This window comes from Pediculus humanus, genomic scaffold (genome assembly GCF_000006295.1).
Source record: "Pediculus humanus corporis 1103172107524 genomic scaffold, whole genome shotgun sequence".
Lineage (NCBI taxonomy): Eukaryota > Metazoa > Arthropoda > Insecta > Psocodea > Pediculidae > Pediculus > Pediculus humanus.
In genome coordinates this window covers 46647-69140 of record NW_002987140.1, presented here as the reverse complement: position 1 = coordinate 69140, position 22494 = coordinate 46647, and the positions used below count along the sequence as shown (strand labels likewise).

At 24.1% G+C, this 22494-nt stretch overlaps 5 protein-coding genes across 5 annotated transcripts; 2 read left to right on the top strand and 3 right to left on the bottom strand.

Annotated features, from left to right (window-relative positions):
• Positions 1 to 359: 359 nt before the first annotated feature.
• Phum_PHUM177450 (DNA replication licensing factor MCM4, putative) lies at positions 360 to 4054 on the bottom strand (the record flags this gene model as incomplete). Its single annotated transcript, XM_002425115.1, has 12 exons — positions 360 to 458; positions 535 to 748; positions 854 to 1095; positions 1225 to 1591; positions 1676 to 1852; positions 2001 to 2195; positions 2310 to 2538; positions 2618 to 2860; positions 2939 to 3173; positions 3252 to 3461; positions 3535 to 3710; positions 3790 to 4054. The coding sequence occupies 12 exons, from the start codon at positions 4052 to 4054 to the stop codon at positions 360 to 362; spliced, it is 2652 nt and encodes an 883-aa protein (XP_002425160.1).
• Positions 4055 to 4398: 344 nt separating this feature from the next.
• Phum_PHUM177440 (Abhydrolase domain-containing protein, putative) lies at positions 4399 to 6858 on the top strand (the record flags this gene model as incomplete). The annotated part of the gene is made up of 8 exons (XM_002425114.1): positions 4399 to 4535; positions 4705 to 4781; positions 5244 to 5450; positions 5575 to 5749; positions 5869 to 6023; positions 6126 to 6243; positions 6345 to 6534; positions 6616 to 6858. 8 exons carry the CDS (start codon positions 4399 to 4401, stop codon positions 6856 to 6858), a joined length of 1302 nt encoding a protein of 433 aa, XP_002425159.1.
• Positions 6859 to 6880: 22 nt separating this feature from the next.
• Positions 6881 to 8785, bottom strand: Phum_PHUM177430 (uncharacterized protein; the record flags this gene model as incomplete). Its single annotated transcript, XM_002425113.1, has 3 exons — positions 6881 to 6943; positions 7976 to 8089; positions 8171 to 8785. The coding sequence occupies 3 exons, from the start codon at positions 8783 to 8785 to the stop codon at positions 6881 to 6883; spliced, it is 792 nt and encodes a 263-aa protein (XP_002425158.1).
• Positions 8786 to 10310: 1525 nt separating this feature from the next.
• On the bottom strand, positions 10311 to 18104 carry Phum_PHUM177420 (quinone oxidoreductase, putative; the record flags this gene model as incomplete). Its single annotated transcript, XM_002425112.1, has 8 exons — positions 10311 to 10339; positions 10447 to 10633; positions 10799 to 10993; positions 11066 to 11225; positions 11312 to 11454; positions 14636 to 14851; positions 16428 to 16557; positions 17872 to 18104. The coding sequence occupies 8 exons, from the start codon at positions 18102 to 18104 to the stop codon at positions 10311 to 10313; spliced, it is 1293 nt and encodes a 430-aa protein (XP_002425157.1).
• An 864-nt stretch (positions 18105 to 18968) lies between these two features.
• On the top strand, positions 18969 to 21572 carry Phum_PHUM177410 (uncharacterized protein; the record flags this gene model as incomplete). The annotated part of the gene is made up of 4 exons (XM_002425111.1): positions 18969 to 19313; positions 19588 to 19656; positions 19729 to 20811; positions 21543 to 21572. 4 exons carry the CDS (start codon positions 18969 to 18971, stop codon positions 21570 to 21572), a joined length of 1527 nt encoding a protein of 508 aa, XP_002425156.1.
• Positions 21573 to 22494: the final 922 nt, after the last annotated feature.

Below are 22494 nucleotides of genomic sequence, written 5' to 3'. Positions count from 1 at the left end.
TACGGTATTTCGGGTTTGACATTTGAACGACGAAGTTTTCTGCCCTGATAGTCGATATATCGAATATTTCGAGATGTACAACCTTAGCACTTATAATTTTTCCCTCCTTAAGTTGAATTTGTTTTACTTAAAAAAAAAATTTGAATTTTAATAATTAAAATATTTTGATGAATTTTGAATACAATATTTAAAAACTATTTTAAACGAATTTTTTAATTTTATAAAAAATATATTAAAAGACATTAGGCACATAATTATTCGACAAACGTGTTTGAAAAATGAACAATTTTTACAATAAGTACTTAAACTTTAAAATTACATAGGTAATTGATTATTTGAAGTAATTTTATTACATAACCTTATTTGTTAAACCTTATAGCATTTTTATTTATCATAGTTATTATTTTATCATCTTGTAAATCTTTAATTGCATCTTCGAACATTTCTTTCGTTATCATCTGCAAGGAAAATTATTTTAATTTAAAAAATGACTTAACTAAAAAAAAGTAAAAAAATTATTTTAGAAACACTCACAAGTTGAGAAGTTTGACGAAATTCATTCAATAATTTGCTTAAATTAAGAGTTGGAGTAATTTTAGCACTATTTTCAATTAATTTTTTCAATGCTTCTGCTACTTCTATTCTCTTTTTCCTGGCTGCTGTACTGATTCCCGTTGTAAGAATTCCAACATCTATCTTACCAGATAAAGGATCAGTAGCCGACTGCTTGACGGCTTCCCTATGAAGTCTGAAATGCCATTCGTTAAAAATAAGACAATTAATTGATTGAAAAATTTAACGTAATATTAATTTAATTTTACAATTATGTAAATTTAAAAAAAAATGGCCTTACCTGTAGGCTTCTTCGACATCTTGAACATCAACCGTTTCTGATAATCTCACTTTTGCGTGAGCTTCAGCTAACCTTATTAAAGATTCTAATTGTCGAGGATAAGCTGAAATGTGTCCTTTTCCCGACCCTAATTTTCTCATTTCTACGTAAGCAGTTATTAATTTGTCCTTTGAATCCGAAGTTAGTTTTGGATAAACATGTTCCTTTGCATAAGCAATATAATCCCGAAGAAGAGACATATCCTGAATAAATAACATTAAAAATTCATTTCGTTCAACCTTATCTTATTAACTACATTTAAATTAATTTCTTATTATTATTATTCATCAATAATAATTCAATAAGTTTGATTATTTTAAAATAAATATTACCGTGTACTGTTCTTCTTCAATTTCTGTCTGATTAAAATATAATGAAACCAAATGGCGAGCTAGTCGTCTATCATAAATTTCATTTTGTGGATCCAAAATTAAAAATATTAAATCAAATCTAGACATTAAAGTGTGAGGAAGATTTATATTTTCAATTATCGTTTTATTTTTATTCCATTGAGATTCTATAGGATTGGCAGCGGCTAATATAGAAGTTCTCGCATTCAGCTGACATATTATACCAGCTTTTGCTATACTAAGAGTTTGCTGTTCCATTACTTCATGTAAAACACTTCTGGTAGAATCGTTCATTTTGTCGAATTCGTCAATGCAACAAACTCCATTATCTGCCAAAACCAAAGCTCCCCTACAAAAAAAATAAAAATTTAAACTAGACAAAGATGATCCAATACAACAACTTTAAACAGAATAATTATAAGCAAGTACAAACGTTTGTAGGACGATTTGTCTAGTTTCAGGATCTTTTGTTACGTAAGCAGTTAAACCCACAGCTGAAGATCCTTTACCGGATGTATACTGACTACGAGGCAATAAATTATATACATATTGTAACAATTGAGACTTACTAGTTCCGGGATCACCACAAAGAAGAATATTAATGTCTGCCCTATTGATAAAAAAAAAATTATAAAACTTTTTTAATTTAATGAATCACAAAAAATATTTTCATAATCTTTATTTTACGTATTATTTAAAATAATGAATACGCCTTTCTAGGTTATTATTAAAATTAAAAATTAAGTATAATTACAAACCTGAAATTTTTTCTACCACAAGTTTGAAAATCTTTTTTAGTGCCACCGAAAAGCTGAAGTAATATTCCTTTTTTTATATCGATGTTTTCATATATGGATGGAGCAATAGCTCTAGCCAATCTTTCATATAAATCGTCTTTTTCCGATAATAATTTGATTTCTTCCATTCGTTCAGGTGGAAAAGCATGCATTGTTCTATAGAGCAAATAATACACAAATTGTTTGTTGAATTTAAATTTTAAAAAGTATAAAAATACAAAAAAATTAAATTAAAGATAATTTGTTTTATAACACCATTCAATTACTAACCCATCACTAAAATCATAAAGCCTTTTTTTACTTAATTTTCGAAAATGTAAAACATCAACGTGTGTTCTATAAGCAGCCCTAACATTCCTCATTCTAGGATTAGCTTGAATTGGTAAAGCCCTATAAATTCCGGTTACAGTGACACGATCTCCAGATTGAACAAAATCCACCAAATTGTTATGTGCAAACAAAATAATGGTATGCGGAGTTTGACCAGGAGGCATATTTTCTAAAAAAATAAAAACAAAATTGAAATTTTTAATTTTTCCATTTTATCATACAAGCGAAATAAATTTAAATTTCAATACCTGGTGATTCTTGAAGTTTAATCATTTGTCTATCAGTGAAAGTACATCTATTATGAATTAACTGAAAAGAATAATTTGTATTGCAAGAATCACAATAGTTTGGTTCAATTATGCGTCCTCGATCAATCTCTACATCGCATTCTTTATCGCATACACTACAACGAAAAAGTGCCTCCCTCATTTCTGGACTAACATTTGATGTTCTTATCACCATACCACTGACTGTTATGAGTTGATCCACATCTGAAAAAAAAATTTTTGTTAAAAATGTTCTTAAAATAACTTTACATATTTTTTAAAAAAAAAAATTTTTTTAATTACCTTCAGGATTGAGAGATCTCATACTATCAGTCTTTTGAACATTGAATGGTCTGACTTGAATTTGAAATTTTAAAACTGCATCTGGATATCGTTCAAAAAACATTTCATTAACGGTCATATCAAATATAGGAATGACTTCTTGAGGATAACTGACTAATTGCTGGTACAATGTGGTGTCAAATAGTTTTAAGTGTTCACAATTAAGATTTAAAAAAGGTTCTTCTAAAGTATTTATCTGAAAATTAAAAAAAAAAAAAAGTTTAATTAAATGCACAAAGGTTTAATTTTATCAGGTAAATTTATAAACAAATACCTCTCTTAATTTTTGGAGATAAAATGGTTCTTCTGTGTTGATTCCTTCGCATCTTTCATCAATGTCAGTGTAACATTGCATGAAAGAAATGATAAACTTTTTAAATTTTTTTTTACAATGACTCACAATCACATCGGTTCCCCAAATTACCAATTGTGCATCACCATTATTGTCTTCTTCTGTCGAAGGTAGTTCTCCATTCATTGCAGGCTAAAAATTTTCTTAATGTAAAAACATTTTCTTCACAAGTAATTCATTTACAAAAAACTTGATAATTACTTACACTATTTGCATAATGCTCAGAGTCAACATTAACTGTTCTAATTCTTCTTTCCATACGTAAGTCTGGTCTCAATCTTATAGGAGTTTCGTGAATGGTCGATCTGGGGGTTCTGACTGATCCAAGAGAACTTGGAGTTCCATAATTAAGAGGTGATGACAAATCAATTTCACTCAGTCCTTTTTATTTATTTTAATATCAATATTAATAACATTTTCTTATTTATGGTTAATGTTAAGAATTACAAATTAAACTCACCAATATATGGACTCGTTCCAAGATTTCTTTTTGGGGAAGACATCCCATCAGAACTGTCGGGAACAATATTGCCATCACTTTGGTTGATTCTTTGCTGATGGGTTGGAGTAGATCTAAGGCTATTTATTCTACCAGGAGTACCAGGGGTAGGTGGTTGAGAATCATTATGTCTGATGCTGGAATTCCCTTGAGATCTATTTAAAGGAGAATCAGGTGCATCTGAATCCCCAGAACGAATATCTTTCTCACTTCCCAAATTTGACATTTTTTAAACTAAACCAACAAATTTTCAATACAAGTTATAAATCAACCACAGTAAAACAATTATTTTTTTAACGCTTACAAAGTAATGAAAAAGGCGGCAAAAGTACAGTGTTATTTGCAAATAAACTACATTACAGGAAATGAAAACTTTTATGTTGGTAGAACCGTCGTCTGAAATTATCATTTGTCAAAATTGTAAGTAGTGCGTCAATCAAATAAAGATGTAAGTTTTCAAGTAACAGCTAATTTTAGTCACTACTAATTTATAATCTAATCCTTTCAATAATCACAATTTTTATTAAAGCCTTTCTTGGCTGGTGTTTTCCAATTTTTGTTTTTATAAGTATGGTTTTTGTTAGATACATTAAAGCTTCTTGCTCTTACTTGTCATCGGGTATTACTTATTTCTTTGTAAAGAAAAAAACAAAGGAAGAACACATGGCAAATGAAGAAGTTGCACTTCAACCAGTAGAAAGTAAAAGGTATTTATTAACTATATTTCGCATTTAATACAACAAACATCAAAAGAAAGATTTACGCATTAACTTTTTTTACGGTAACAATATTAAGCCTTTAAATGAAGTTTTTCTAAAAAGTAAAAATAGTAATAGTAATTTTATTATTCTCAACATTTTTTTTTTTAAATTTTAGTTGGTTTTGGTTCCTTTATAATTGGACTGGAGCTGATGGGGATATGCTAAGATCAGCAGAAAAAAAAATTTTATCATGTAAGTTTTATCAAGTTAGTTTATTTATGATTTATGACTTAGTTTACATACAAAAATTATTATTATATTTATTTTTTATGTTCAAAGAATTTTGAAACATTTACCTAGTTTTAATTTCATTAACATATATTTTAATATATTTTATGTATTATAAATATTAATGTATTACTTATATGTTAAAATAATTAATTACTTATCTATTAACCTTACTTTAAATTTTGAATTTTATTTTCTTTTTCCAGACTCATGATCATTTAATTTTAAACTTTGACAAATATTTTCAGGAACCTATAAAAAAAAAAAAAAAAATTATTTTTTGAAATTAAAATCTTGTTTATTTATATAACAGTAAAAATAATAATTTATTGGAGTGGTAATAACATAATGCTAATAAATAATGATATCTGAATTTAAATTCTATAAAGTCAGTTTCCGTAAAGTTAAAAAAGTAATATCTTTTAGATCTAAAGACAGCTTATCGTGGTAGTTATGTTGATATTGGACCCAGTGTTGGCATATCAGATAAAATATGGACCTTATCTTTGAATGAAGAATCAAAAAAAACCCCAATACTATTATTACATGGATTAGCATCAGGAGTTGCACTGTGGGTTTTAAATTTAGACTCTTTTGCAGCAACTAGACCAGTTTATGCAATTGATGTTTTAGGTAAATTTTAAGTTATGTGTGTATTGTTTTATTATTCCATCTTTTAATAAAACACCTTCTTATTTATTTTTACATATTAAATCTTATGCTGATAATAGCTAAGCCTACTATTTGTATGTGGTAGGATTTGGAAGAAGTTCAAGACCTTTGTTCAGTTCGGATGGGTTGGAAGCTGAGCAGCAGTTGGTTAGGTCAATCGAAGCTTGGAGGAAAGAAATGAAATTAGAAAAAATGATTCTTCTAGGACACAGTATGGGAGGATTTTTGGCTGCTTCTTATGCTATTAAATATCCTGACAGGTTCTTGTTTACTCAAAACTTTTTTTTTTTTAATAAAAATCACATTAAAGTGCAACAAAAATAATAATTTAAAGTATTTTTACTAGTTTCATTTGTTTTCATTTAATTTTTTTTTTTAGAGTTAAACATTTAATTTTGGCTGATCCATGGGGTTTTCCTGAAAAACCAGATGAGCACTCTCCAAAATATAAATATTCTTTATTTATAAGAGCAGCAGCTTATATTCTCCAGCCGTTTAACCCTCTGTCTACAGTTAGAGCTGCTGGACCGTTAGGTAAAGCTTTATAAGTCTTTTTTTTGTTTTTAATAATAAAGAAACTACTTAAAAACTTGATCATATTATAATTTATTAACTATAAAAATTTCTTTTTTTTAGGTCAGTGGTTAATTGAAAAAGCTAGACCTGATATTATTAGAAAATTTGCTCCTTTACTTCAAGAAGATATAGGAATGATTCCCCAATATATTTTTCAATGCAATGCACAAAAACCTAGGTATGTAATAGTTAGCTTGTATGAGGCTACCTGTGCATTACAATCTAAATATTTGAATTTTTTCTAGTATTTTAAATTATTTGTCAAATTTTATTTTACAGCGGTGAAAGTGCTTTTCATGCAATGATGACCGGTTTTGGATGGGCCAAACATCCAATAATAAATAGAATGAATTTATTAAGGGAAGATGTGCCCATTACTCTAATTTACGGGGCCAGATCATGGGTAGATAGTTCCGCGAGTGACAAAATCAAAGAATTAAGATCCAGTGATTCTTACGTTAACGTCATCGTAAGTTGATATTATTTATTTCAAATACCCGGCATCATTTAATTGTTTTACTCGATAAAAATAAATTATATTTTAATGAAGGTGATTAACGGAGCTGGCCATCACGTGTACGCAGACAGAAGCGAAACGTTTAATAAACATGTAAATGAAGCATGCAGTATTTCGGATCGCAATGCAGACGTTCCTCAAAAAAAGGAATCATCTTCATCGAATAAGATTGATTTACAGGATCAATCTTCGAAAGTCGCATCTCCTGACAAAACTCTGTCTAACGGAGATGAAACTACTTCGGAGCCTGCAAATTTATCTCTGAAAGACCCGTGATAAAAAAAAATTAAATGCTTAGCTAGTAAAAATGCAATTGTGTAAGAACGAATCGAGTTTGAAGACGAAACATGATAACATTTTTCTTAAAAAAAAAATTCACATTTTTCACATTTTATCTTGGCTTCTTTTATGTAATAATATTAAAGTGATTTATTTTTTTCCTTTTTCTGACCTACACGTGGTAAATATAAGTTTTTTACATTTTTTTTCCTACGTGAAATAGATTGAATTATTTTAATATTCTTTTAGATGGAATATTAAATATAAAATATTAAAATTTACGTGCAAATATAATACATCGTAGTCACAATTAAGCAATAATTTTTTTTCCCAAAGTAAAAAAAAAATAAATATAATTTTAGTTTATTTAAAATGTATTAAAAGTGTTTTCTAAAAAATTGCTTTATTATTATTATTATTATTTATAAACACGATCAATAATAAATAATTCTATGTTAAAAACAATTAAATAATTAAAAATTGTTATTAAAATTTATTATTATTTAATTATTTTGTTATTATTTGTTATGAATTTTCTATTCTAATGTGATACCGTGATATTAATTTAATAAATAAATTAAATATCTAGTTATGTATTATTTTGTTGTTAATAAATTTTGAATTAATCAATATATTTATTGTTATATTAAAAGCTTTAATGTAAATAAAGTAGTAAAATTATTTATTATGAATGTTATTATTGATAAATAATTATTATTTTTCATGTTAAAATTTTCTTACTTTAATTATATAATATAATATAATATAATTTGTACTTTAATTAATTAATTATTTTAGTACAAACTAATTAAAAACTGTGTCTGTCTGTCTTTAGTATTTAAAAAAAAAAAAAAAAAGGTAATATTATTATTTTTAATTAAATTTGTAAAACTTACTGAAAACGTCATGGATTTGTATGCCTTTAATTTTGCATTTATAATAGAATTTAACCAAATTTCTTGAAAATTGGGTACTTTTCCAGGAGTATGAATAACATTAGAAGTTTCAAAAACGTAAGAAACCTAAAAAAAAAAAAAAATAAATAAATAAATTTTTATTTAATCAATTATTAATTTTAAATATTTTTAGAGTGGGAGTTGTTTATTAAAATTACCTGTATTCTGCGATCATGATTGTGGGGAACCATTTTAAATACTTCTAAAGCAAAAAAAACGCTAGCCGAAGCTTGTGGAATAGGATAGGCATTGCTTGGTTTACTCCATTCAACCTGAAAAATCCAATAGGTACATTTAAATAAACATTTAATGAAATTAATGGATAAATTTTATGATAAAAATAAAAATTAAACCTCATAAACAAATATATTACTGCAATCTTCGCTTTCAAAACCTAAAAATTCAACGCAAAATAACCAATCCGAGGGTCTTTTCCAAGTCGCAACATAATCTTCCAGTTTTTCCAGTCCCAATTTAATATTAAATTCAGATATTTTCGGCCATTCGATATAATCTTCATTTTTCCAATTTTTAGCTTTTGGTTTAGGATTTTGGGGAAATATGAAACTATGAGAATATTCCGAATCCGAGTGTTCGTAATTTAAATATGATAGCATTTCGTGAATGATGGGTTGAATGACTTCGTTGGAAGCAAAATAATTTTTCGATTGTGTTAAATATTTTGTTGCTTCTAAAAAAGTTGCATCGATAAGTTTTTCTGAAAAATGAGTAAAATCAAAACAATATTCTTGAGTTTTCAAAACGTTTACGATGGCATTATCATCGGGTAATATATTATATTCGTAGCCATCATCTGAATCATCTGAATCACTGTAATCATCATCATCATCATCATCATCGGAATCATCGCTACTGTTATACATATCACTTGAATAAGATGATGAATTTGTCGAACGTGACGTTCCCTCAAAAACTGAAATTTGAGATTTTTTCGTTATGACCTCCATTTTTCACCACAAGGTGAACAAAACTTTATTTAAAATTAATTAAATTTATTTTAATTCGATAAAAAAAAAAAAAAAAATTATTTTAAATTTCAAATTGAAAAAAATAATAATAATAATTTTTTTTTTTTTTTTTTAAAAAACTTAATTGTAAACAAATTGTTTTGTTTATAAATTTTACTTTTATCAAATTATTTTTAAATTAAAAAAAAAAAATTCGTTATTGGAACACACACAAAAAAAAAAAAAAAAATTTTTTCTCACAATTCAAAGGATAAAAATTTAAATAAAAAAAAAAATTTTTTTTTTTTTTTAAAATTACATACATACAGTCTTACATCAAATTATTTATTTGGCCACAAAATAATTAATAATAATATTTAAAGTACATAAATCCTGAATACATATAATACATTAATAGTACAGAAAATAAATAAAAAAACACTTTGGTATAATTATAATTTTTTTTTTTTAATTAAGCTGACGAATAATATTTAATTTTTTTTTTTTTTTTTAATAACATTTATGGCATTAAAATTTTCTTTTTAATAAAACAATTTGATAATAAGCATAATAAATAATATAAACCGTTTTATAATAATAATAATAATAGTACGTGGAATAACGTATAAATTATTATTATTATTATTGGAACAAATAAAAATATTTTATTAATTTAAAGTGTGCTCGATGATTAATTTAATAATTGCCTAATAAAATAAACTATGCAAGCTTTAAATAACACTTTTAATAATAATTATGTAAATATTAAATATATATAAATTTTCTTATTATCATAATAATAATAATATTTTAATCCTTTTTTTTTTTTGGTGGTTTTCTTTTCAAACTTTAAAAATAATGCATATCACACACAGAAAACCGATTATTATTATTATTATTATTATTATTTTATGAGAGCGATTTTATTTATATTTTTAAAACAAGCAATTATTAAATGAAATTACATAAAATTTAAAAATATTACGTATTAAAATATTTTTTTTTTTTTTTAATAATCATTTTTAATTTAGACATTTCTTTTTTTTTTAAAATAAATTATTAATAACTTATAATTAACAATTATTATTATTATTATTAATAAATATCAAAAAGCTCATTCGTATATTATTATCAATAAAAAAAAAAAAAAAATTTAAATTAAATATACAAAAAAAATTTTTTTTTTTTTTTCTTTTTTCAAATAAATATTTTTATTTAAAAAAAAAAATAAATATAAAATCTAATTGCTATGAATAATAATAATAATAATTAATAATATAAATAATAATGATAATAACGTTTAAAAAAAAAAAAAAAAAATACAAATTTTAAAATAAAAAAATTTTACATAAAATAGCGAACCTACAAAAACGTGTTGTTTGCTTTTAAATTATAATTCCTAATAAGAAAAATTTCCATTTATATAAATATTTATATATATATAAATATATATGTATATATTCACACATGCTGACACAATTATAAATTGAAATAAAAATAAAAAATATATTTTTTAATAATTTGTTCAACTGCTGTTGTTTTCTTTTCCATCCCCTGTAAACAAAAAAAATTAAACATTTTGAAACCCAGACCCTTTTTTTTAAAGGAAAAAACACAAAACTTAAAAAAAATTCTAAATCCAGGTATGTTATATTAAATACCTTGAGATTGCTGCTCGGCAACTCCGTTCACTCCCTCATCTTCTTTCTTTTTTTCTTCTTTTTCAATAGAATTTCCTTTTTTTCCTTTGAGAGGAGTAGCAGGTTTCGGCTTTGGCTCCATTGCCGGATCTAAAAGAAGTTTACCAACGTTTTTGCGATCGTGAAGTTTTTGCATGGCTTCCGAAACCTAAAAAAGGAGAGAGAAAAAAAAAAAAAATTACTTTTACTTAAAAGATCCGTGTGAGGAAAATGATTTCCTAATTTTTTTTCTTATTAAAGTTTTCCGTCTACATTTTCCGGTCTTTCCTTTTTTTTTTAACAGCAAAAGATAATAAATTGACGTTTTTCTTACATCTTCCAATGCCCAAGTCGAATCGACGACGGGTTTAATTTTATTTTCCTTCCACAAATCGAAAACTTTTTGAGCGATTTCCGCAACGTAAGACGCTCCATCTTGCTGGTACAAAAGATGACGCAAGTTCAATCCTCCGAGATTTTTATTTTCGTAAAATAATTTTATCGGAGACGTTTTCCCTACTTGCCACCACTGTAAAATTATTATTATTATTATGATAGAGTAAAATTTTCCTTTTTGTTGGAATAATTCACAAATACCTACCGATTTGGCAGCGCTAAACAATCCCTTCGTCTCTCCGGTAACGTAGTTGGACGAACCGAAGAGTATGTACTTTCCCATGGGTCTCAATAAATTGTATCCACGATTACATTCGTCACCGCAATTACAATCGAATATGACATCGACTCCATCAGGTGACACCCTTAAAAAGAAAAATTCAAATTAAATTTGATGATAAAGGACAAAATGGAATCAAAATGGCTGAATTAAAAGAATTTAAAAACTGACTTTCTTATTTCGGCGACATAATCCGTTCCTCTTTCCAAAAGATGATCGATGCTATCCTTAAGGGATTCGTGTTTCCCTTTTGAAGCCACACCAAAAAGTTTTACATCTTGAATGGTACGACAAAGTTGCACAATCGATTGACCCTATACGTAAAAAAAATAAATAATTAAATTATACAAAAAAAAAAAAAAATGTCTTATTATTAATAAACTATTAAATATTATAATAAACTTTTTTTTTTTTCTAATTCGAATTTATATATATTTTCTCTACTTCAATATCCATCAATTATTAATAAAAAAAAAAATTAAAATGAGGGACCGCTAAAAAAAATTCAATCAAGCTTTTCTAAATTTTGATGTGTGTGTATGTAAAAAAAAAAAAAAAAAAATTATTCTACTATAATTAATTTATATAAAATTTAATTTAATTATATAAAAAATCAATTTTTATCATAAACTATTTATTCCGGCACGCATTATTTATTTCTAATAAAAGGGTTAATAAATAACATGCAAGCAATCAATATATATATATATATATATATATATATATATATATATATATATATATATATATATATTTATGTATCTATAATAATTTGAATTTGGTAAAAGATTAAAAACAAATTTTAAAAAAAAAAATCCAACGACTTTAAAAATTGTTTAAAAAACAAAATTGATAATTAAACAAATAAAATAAATAAAAACAATGTTTTTACAACATAATTAAATAAAATAATTTATTTTCCTATTTTTAACAATGTTGTTGTTGTTGTTGTTGTTGTTTGTTCACACCAATTAGTAATTATATTTAAAATAAACTTTATTTAATTATTTATTAAATTTAAATTATTTTTCACCGTAATAAAAAAAAAGCCGAAAAATTTACAGCATTTGGATTACTCCTTTATTATTATTATTATTATTATTATTATTATTATTATTATTATTATTATTATTATTATTATTATTATTATTATTATTATCACGTTATTATTTACTGTAATACATTTAATTAATGAAAAAAAAAAAAATTATTTTTATATAAGAAAAAACAATAATTATCTCTCTCGGTTATATTTACCAAATAATAGGAATTTTCAGTAAATAAAAAAAACTAATTAGTATTGGTCGATGTAGTCATTTTATTGATTTTGGGGGGTCCCCCTCAACGTGTAAATTAGTTAATTATAAAAAAATTTAATTATGGATAATAAAAAAAATATTTATTAATTTTTTAATGATCTATTATCACGAGCGTTATCAAAATTTGTTTTTTTTTTTTTTTTAGTGGGTCTCGTAGTCTCGAATATTCTATCGTTTTCCTCTTATTCAAAAAATATTTAAAACAAAAAATGTTATTTATCCATTATACCTTAAAACTTTCCCCCCCCCCCTGCGGAACTCATACGAGTTATAATCAATGTTAAAAATTTACCCCCCTAAATTTATGATTGTTGTTGTTGTTGTTATCAAATAAGTAGGTTTGTGACAGGGCATTGTCAGGTTTAGGCTATTTTAGGCTAATTGTTAAAACATGTTTATTATTTTAAATATGATTCACGGAAAACAAAAAAAAAAAAAAAAAAACTCGCATATCAACAATGACCCTGCTTCCTCCATGTTGTCTAATGACGTAATAATACAAAACTGATGATTTTAAATAAAAAATTCATATTACGAACTCATAAAAATAATATTAATAATAATAATAATAATAATAATAATAATAATAATAATAATAATAATAATAATAATAATAATAATAATAATAATCCATGAAAAAATTTTTTACGTTAAAAAAAAAAAATCGTTTTTTGTTTTAAAGATGAATGAATGAATGACACACGAACAACAACAATTACTATTATTATTATTTTAAATGAAAAAAAAAAAATTATTTTTAATTTAACTAACTAACTACCTAACTATACATTCTAAATTTATATATATTTATATATTTATTTTTTTGTTTTGTTACCCTCGCCCACCATTAGCGAGTGAAACTCATGCGGTTTGTTGGCATTGAATGATGATAATAATGAGTAATCATTTATAATTTTTAAATGTAAATATTTTTTTTCGTTGAATTACTACGAATGCTGAGTCAGAACGAATTTTTTTTTTTTGAAAAGACCTTCTTACAATTTTTTTCAACACTTTGTTACTTATTTTAAATATAATAAATACAAAGAAGAAAAAAAAACAAGGACCTGGAGAGACAAAAAAATAAAATAAATAAATAAATACTAGTCTTGAATAAATAAACGAACGTGTGACATTAGTGAATAATAACAAGAGAGGAGGGAGGGGGTCAAATATTTATTTAAAAACCGGTTACATTAATTTATAAAAAAATTAATAATGATGATGATTAATAATAAATAAGCAGGTATTCATCATCAAATGCAACATCAGCAGCAATTATAAAAACCTAAACAATATTCAAAAAATAGAAAAAAAAAAGGGTTTAAAAAAACGTGACTTGATTTATTGGCCTACTTTAAGTGAAACCGTTAAATGGTTAGAAAGGGTAGGAAAAATTATTTAAATGGTCCAAAACCTAACGTGCTTTTTCGGTTATTATTTCGAAAAAAAAAAAAAAATTTTTTTGAAGGGGGGGGGGGAAGAAAAAAACTAATAATATTAAAACCATAAAAGCAAAACAATATTATTTCCAAGCATATAAAAAACCTACCTAAAGCACATTTTTAAACAGAAAAGTTAACAAAAAAAAAATAGTCAAATAAATAGAAAACCTATTTGAACAATTTTAAAACACTTACAATATTATCACCGTATCTCTCTATCTCTCTCTTTCTCTTTCTCTTTCTTAACTTTTCCTTCGAAAAGCTTCGTTATCAATTTTCAAATGGAAAAACTAAATGTGGGCTCAAATGTAAAAAAAAAAAAGAAAAAAAAAAAAAAAACTAAAAATCCTGGCCAACCAATTTTTTTTCTTTTTTTTCCACTTAACCGTTCGAGAAAAAAAAGTTGTAGGGAAGTGAATTCGATTATTATTATCATTTTAAATATAATTAACTAATCGACATTTTTTTTTTAAATGCAAAAAATGGCGCTAAACCAAAAAGAAGTCAATTGCTTACGTCATGAGCTAAAAAACCTTTCGACAAATATAATATACTTGTCCGATTTGTATATTATTATTATTATTATTATTATTAATTTTAACTAAAGTTATTTATCGTTAATTTTTGCAACTTATTAAACTCTTCGTTCCGATCAATAACTTTGAATCAATTTTTTTTTTAATTATTAATAATTGGGATAATTGGTAAAAAAAAAAAAAAAAAAAACTTACCACGGCTCCTCCGGCCGAATGCAAAAGAACTTTTTTCCCCGGCTTTATATTTCCCAATTCGAAAACCAATATGTAAGCTACTATGTAATTCATCGTTATGGCTGCCGCATCCGCAAAAGACATTTCATTTGGAATTTTGAAAACGTATTTGGCCGGTACAGCTACCACTTCCGCCCACGCACGATATTCAGGTAAAGCAACCACGCGATCTCCAACCTGGAAAATTTTCAATCATTTTATTTATTCTCTCCGTAAATTCAAAAATGACCGAAATAATTTTCTCCATGCGTTTAACGCACGAGTGGCAAAAAATAAGGATAAAAAAAAAAAATGCCTGGAGCAAGTTTGAGAGAGAGAGAGAGAGAAAATCTCATTTTACTTTCGGTAATTTAAAAAAATTAAAGTTGACTTTCCATGATTAATTTTTCACTCTCTCTCTCTCTCTCTCTATCTCTCTTTTACTTTTATAATAAATAATAATAATAATAATTTTTTTTTTTTTGCATTATTAATCAAAGAAGAGAGAAAATTTTTCACTCCATGTGTATAAAAGTAACGTTATAAAGGCCAATGACTGCATCAATTTCTTCGGAGTAATAAAAGCATTCAGACATAAAAGCAATTAGTAATGATGACGCTCTCAAACACAAAAAAAAAATATAAATTTTATATTTTTTACGATCTTATTTAAAAAAAAAAAAAAAAAAAACAACTTAACAGTTTTTTTGAAACAAACAACACTCAATTTAAAAAAAAAAAAAAATCAAAAAATATTATTATTTATGTTTTGATTATTAAAAATTAAATCGTGTTCGTTTTATTGATTATGCTAAAAAAAAAATAAAATTATGTAATAAAGCCTTATGTGATGTGTCATAGCTCTCGTTGAATGATTCATCATCATCACCATTATCGATTCAAATGGGAAAAAAAAGAAAAGAAAAGAAAAGAAAAGAAAAAGAATTATGCATAAAACTTTACCTTTCGTCACCACCATCATCATCATCATCTCTTAAAGTTTTGCTTTATATCGATTGTTAATTATTAATAATAAATTACACGTGACATATTATTAATATTGATTTCATTACATAAAAGATACGAGAATGAGTGGGAAAATAAATAAATAAAATTCATTTCTGAAACGTTTCAATTTTTATAAAAATTGATGCTGTAGATCTGTAGACTCTACTCTACTCTAGGTACACACCCCCGCAAGCATTTTCCAACCACAACAACAACAAAAAAAACTTTTGAATTTGGTTTATTTAAAAAACTTTTAATTAAAATTAAAAAGTAACAAACTATTCTGCTGCTTTTTTCTACTTTTAAAGTTCATGTAAGGTAAAAACTACCCCCCCCCCATCTTCATTCAAATTCATACAAAAACTAAAAATAAATTATTAATTTATTTTTTTCGAATCACGTGATTTTGTATATAATCAAGAATGTTAAATATTAACTTTAAAAAAATTTTTTTTTTTTTTTTAATTAAGCTCAATTTCACTTTCGGTTGATTTTTAATTACAACATTTTGAAAACTCGAGCACGAGATTTTTTTTTTCTCCCCTCCTCTCCCCCCTTCCCCGAATTAATCAAATGAGTGTTCTTTTCTCCCCTCTCCCTCTCCCCGACCGTTATAAGGAAATGGGATTTTTTTTTGATTGTTTCAAATGAGTCAATTAACAATTTAATAAAAAAAAAAAAAGAAAAAAAGAAAAAAATTATTATTATTATTATTATTATTATTATTATTATTATTATTATTATTATTATTATTATTATTACTCACCTGAAATCCTTCGACATTTTCTCCCACTTCGATTATTTGCCCCGCACATTCCAAGCCCAAAATAAATGGAGTTTTTGGGGGTGCATCAATGGCTCCCACTCGTACCATAAGATCTTGAAAATTTAAACCGCTGTAAACAAAGTATAAAAATAAATAAATTTTAATAATACGTAATGATAAATATAATAATAATAATAATAATAGTATTAAAAAAAAAATAATTAATTACATTTTAATAATAAAAAACACTTTTAAAAATTTATCATCATATTCTTTTTTTTTTTTAAAGTTTTGAAGTAATTTTCTTCTCTCTCTCTCTCTCTCTCTCTCTCTCTCTCTCTCTCTCTCTCTCTCTCTCTCTCTCTCTCTAAACAAAGTTTGAAGAAAAAGACACTCAAGTTATGAAAAATTTTACTCTCAGCTATGGTAACCTTAATAAAGAGAGAGAGAGAGAAAAAAGTTAATAGTTGTAAAGAATTTTCTTAATTAATTTTTTTTTTTTTTACAATTAATTGATTTATTAACCAATGACAAAAAGAAAAAAAAAGAAGAAGAATTTAATAATTTTGGAATATTAAAATATAATATTTTATTCTAAAAGTCAAGTTTTATTTCACTTATTTATTTTTAAATAAGAAAAAAAAAAAAAAATTTATTTTATTTAAAATTATTAACTGTGAATTTACCACAGGTACATGCCTGTCGTATCCGGTAATTTTTCCCCCCTCCAACCAAGCAGTAAAATTTTCCTTAATTTTTCCCAATTTATTATTATTATTTTTTCTTCTATAAATATCCAAAAAGCCATTGTAAAATAATAATAATAATAAAAAAAGTACAAATGTGTTATGAAAATTAAAACAATTATTTCAAAAAAAATTTTTTTTTTTTGTGAAATTTTCAATATTTGTAACAAATTTAAATGTTTAAAATATTAATTATTATTATTATTATTATTTTAAATAAATTTTCATTACTTTATTAAACAATATTGTAGTGTAGACATGACAAATGAAAAAATTAACAAAATTTAACAAAATCCAACAAATGAAAGACAAAAAGGTAAATTCATTTTTATTTTATTAATATTATTTTTCCTTTGATGCAATGGGGCAAAAACATTTAATAAACCTATTTAATAAAAAAAAAAAAATGATTTCAACATAACATATGGCAAGTTTCAACATATATTTTAACATGTTATAGCCGAACAAAACCATTTCAAACTCGTAATTTTTGAATTTTAATAAATTGCCATTTTTTTTCATAACATAATGTTTTTAACAATAATGAATATTACAAAAAAATTTACACTGAAATAATCAATGTAAAAAAAAAAAAAGGGGAAAGGAAAATTACAGTATTGTTACAAAATTTTGATTTTATGGGACGTAATAAAAATACATCAAAGGTTTTCAGGTTTAAATATATATTTAGTGCTTACCATGCTTTAACTTGAATTAAAACTTCGCCAGCTGCGAGAGTAGGTTCAGGTTTTTTAAGAATTTTGACAGATTTGAGTCCACCAAAATTTGTTAGCACGACTGCACGCATTTCCTTGGGCGGTTTTTCGGTGACTTTATCTTCAGTTGCTTCCCCATTTTCGGCTGGTTTAACGTCTCCATCTTGTGGTACTTTTTCTTGATTTTCATCAGTTTTAACTTCTTTATCAGACATTTTTTTTTTAAATTAAATTGAATTTAATTAAATTTTGAAAATAAAATTTAACGCTCTCCTCTTAAACTGGATCACTAACTGACGGACGCCGGCGTTGACAGGTGTGTTTTAATTCACGCCTGCGTTGTACTCCATGCAATTTATGTTTCAAAGATGGCGCACTAGTCGGTTACTTTTTTAAATTTAATTTTTTCATATTTTTCCTGTAAATATCAAATGTAGTTTTATCTAATTAATTATTTAAAAAAAAAAAAAACGTTTAATTTATATTTTTATACATGTTTTATAAAATTTTACACGGTATTCTTCATATTTGAATTAAGGATAAAATTATCGTGGTAAAAAATTTTTTTTTTCAAATAACAAGTTAAAATTATTTTTCAGACGTATCAAGTAGAATTACGAATATTGAATATTCAAATATTCAAGAATATTGAATTATAAAAAGTTTAATAAATGTAACTTACACAAAAAATTCAACAAAAGCTTTTAAAATTAATTTTAAACCTTATATTTTCTAACAAAAAACCGCCTTTTATTTAAGGCTTTGTCTATTGACACGTTTTAACAACTTAATGCAATGGATAGTATAAAAAGTTTTGATTTCGTTTATTAGTTTCATTTTTTTGTACGTTTTATTTTTTTTTTTTGGTTTGAAACTATAAAAAAATTTTAATTTTAGTGACTATATACTTCATTTTTAAAATTATTATTACCATTATTATTATTTTGTTTTTTTTTTTACAAAAAAAAAATGTCATTAAAAAATTAGATGATATTAAATTAACTAAATGTTTTTATCAATGAAATTATTTTTGAATGCGTGCTTTTCTTCAAGTTTTTATACATTTAATGTTTTAAATAATGTCAGTTCTTCATAGAGCATTATTTACTTGGTTCACTCTTCTTGTGTTTTTAATTTTATTGGTTTTACGAGTGGATAATCGCACGCAGTGGAATTGGTTTGTGGTTTTCATTCCTGTTTGGATATTTAATGCCATAATTTTAAATTATTCAGTTATAGATACTGTTTCTTTTTGTAAAAGCAGAAGATTCAATAGACATGTTGATGTATCAATGAATCTGTATTTAGTTACAATGATTGTTCTCAAATTGGCATTTGAAATAATGTTGTGTTTAAAATTAGAATATCCTTCAATAAATCTATCTACAGTTTATATTGTTTTACCCCTGTGGATAATATTACCAGTACTTGCATTACATATTTTTATGACTTTAATTAATAAAGACTTTATTTTTTGTTAATGTTTTTTTTTCAAGTTATTACAAAGTATTTGACTAAATCACATGCTTGCATTCTGTTTTCAATAATTACTAAATTATCTAAGAATTTTAAGAATTATAACTGTTTGTGTTCAAAATGAAATATAAACTAAACATGTTATTAAGTAATTTTTTATATTCTTTTATTTTTTGTATTTTGTCTTTATTGCTTGTGATTCCTTTTGTAAATTATAATAAGAAACCATTGTATTTATCTTCATTAAAATTTAATGAATCTTCTGTTTGGTGTGTGAAAGAACAAAATAATGTAAATCTGTGTAAATTCAATAATGTTTGCTACGATTCAGATTTAAAAACTTTTTTATTTTTTTTGGGAAAGGATTCCGTTTTGAAAGGATTTCAAGATATTTATTTTATGCAAAAAATACAACTGTCCTCTATCCTGTTTCACAATCAATTTTATGCTAATATAACTGTTGTGGAAAATTATGATTATTTTTTAAGTAAAAAAGTAGTTATATTTGAAAAAAAAGGATTTTTGATTTCAAGAATTAAACCTGATAACATCATGCATGTTATTCATGATGATTTATTTCCTTTGTTTTTAACCCTAGAATTTTTATGCATGAAAAATGATGTTTGCATGCAAAGTTTTAAACTGATATTTCACGATAATTTTCCGACAGGACCATTTTTCGACTTGTATAAAATATTTTCTAAAGGAAATCCAATTTTATTACCTCAACTACTTTTACATAATAATAACCAAATCTTGTGCATAGAGGAAATGCATGCTGGATTAATTCTTGATAGTATATGGTATCAGTATGGTTTCAACGAACCTCATGGTCCTGTTAACAATTTTTTTTTAAACAATCATGACATTGTAAGGTTTACTTCTTACATCAAAACCAAACTTAATGTCCATTCAAACTCGACTAAAAACCCAGACATTGTAATAATAAGCAGAGAAAAAACTAGGAAAATTTTAAATGTAAATGAAGTTACAGAAAAGGTAAAAAATATTATGAAAAAATTACTGAGAAAAAACGAAATAAATGTCATGTGCATTGATTTACTTAACAGTAATTTTACCTTTTTTATTAAAATATTATCGAATTGTGATTTAGTAATTGGCATGCATGGTGCTGAAATGATTTTTACCATTTTTATGAAACCACATTCTTTAATAATCGAATTATTTCCTTTTGCCATTCAATCTGACATTGTATCTTTTATTAAACCTATCACAAAATATAAAAACAACCAACTATTTTATTTTTCATGGGAAAATAAATTTAAAAATAATTCAGTACCACATCCAAATGCTCATCCATTATTAGGAGGAATAAAACATTTAAATATGATAGAACAAGAAAAAATAAAAAATACTCAAAAAGTACCCGCCGTTATTTGTTGCAACGATCCAAATTATTTATATCACATGTACCAAGATACTTGGGTAAGCCATGATTTTTTTAAATTTTTTCAAAAATCATTTTTTCATCACGTAAATAATAAATATAAAAACGATTATGAAATCATACATAATAAATGGTTTTATCCAAGTATCGTTCAAAATGCCATTTGTCAATTTTTTACAACTAACGGGTCTTTAAATATAAAATGGGAATCCCCTTTTAACATATTCGATAAACATAATTTAGAATATAATATTTACATAAGTGATAAAAATAAAAATTATACAAAAGAATTAATAACAAAATCATTACAATTAAGTGTAAAAATTCCAAAATTTTTTTATATAAAATTATTTGTGTGGATTTATTCTGAATATAAAAAAAATGGCGGTAAAAGTAAAGATGTAGTTATAGAATGTTTAAATTTATAAAATTATTAAATATTATAATATTAATACAATTATTATTATTGTAAAATTTTATTTACTTTTACCTATTTGTAATTTATATATGTATTTTTTTTATATAATAATAATAATAAATTATAAAAATTAAAAATGAGAAAAAAATAATTTAATTTTTATTTTCAATTAGTTTTTGTAATATTTAAGGCAAAAGCCTATCTTAATTATTTATAATAAATGTATTAAAATTTAAAAAAAAAATTTCGACGACATAATTATTTATATTATATCCTAATTTATTAATTAAAATTAAAAAAAAAAAAAAAAACGAAAAACAAAAATATAAACAAAACAAAATACATTAGTAGATGTTAAAAATTTATCAGAGAACGGATTAGTTTTATTTATTTATTTATTTATTTTGTTGTAAAATTATTTAACAAATCAAAAAAAAAAATAAAAATAAAATTTAAAATTAATAAAAACTAATCCGTACTAAAATTAAAAAAAAATAGTTAAAAAAAAAAAAAAAAAATTCGGAAAATTCAAATACTATTATCTAAATAATTTAGTACTGTCATTTTAAAAAAAAAAAAAAAATTTTTTTTTATATTCCTTTTCAGTCCAATAATAATAATAATAATAATAATAATATTTATTTCATTTTAATATTATTTTTTAAAAAAAATTTATTTTTAATTCATTTACCATATAATAATAATAATAATAATAATATGAAATTACAAATTATTAACAACTAATATATATGCCAAAAAGAACAATTCATTAGAAAACAGCACTAAAGTTACAAAAAATAATAATAATAATAATAATATGCGATGGATTTTATTTACAAATCAAATCGAAAAAAACATTTAAAAATTTAAATTTTTTATAATTTCATCAAAAATTTTTTTCATGAATTTTATTTATGAATAATAATAATAATAATAATAATAATAATAAATTTTAAAAAAGTTTTTTTTTGTTTTTCTTCTTCTCCTTTCCAGTATTGAACATATTGAAAAAAAAATCACGAATATAAATAATAATAATAATAAACAGATATCATTTAATAAAAAATTTTTTTTTTGTTATCTAACAATAATTAATTCATTAATTATTTAAATTAATTCAAAATTTTTTTTTTATTATTATGTTATAATTTTAAATAATTTTTTTTTTTTTAAATAGCAATAATGCAGTCAAGGTACAAAAAAAATTAAGACTACTGAAGTCAATAAATAAAAAAAAAAAAAAGGTACACCAAAATTATTTAAAAACCTATCAGTAGATTTTTTATTAGAACTCATTTTATTT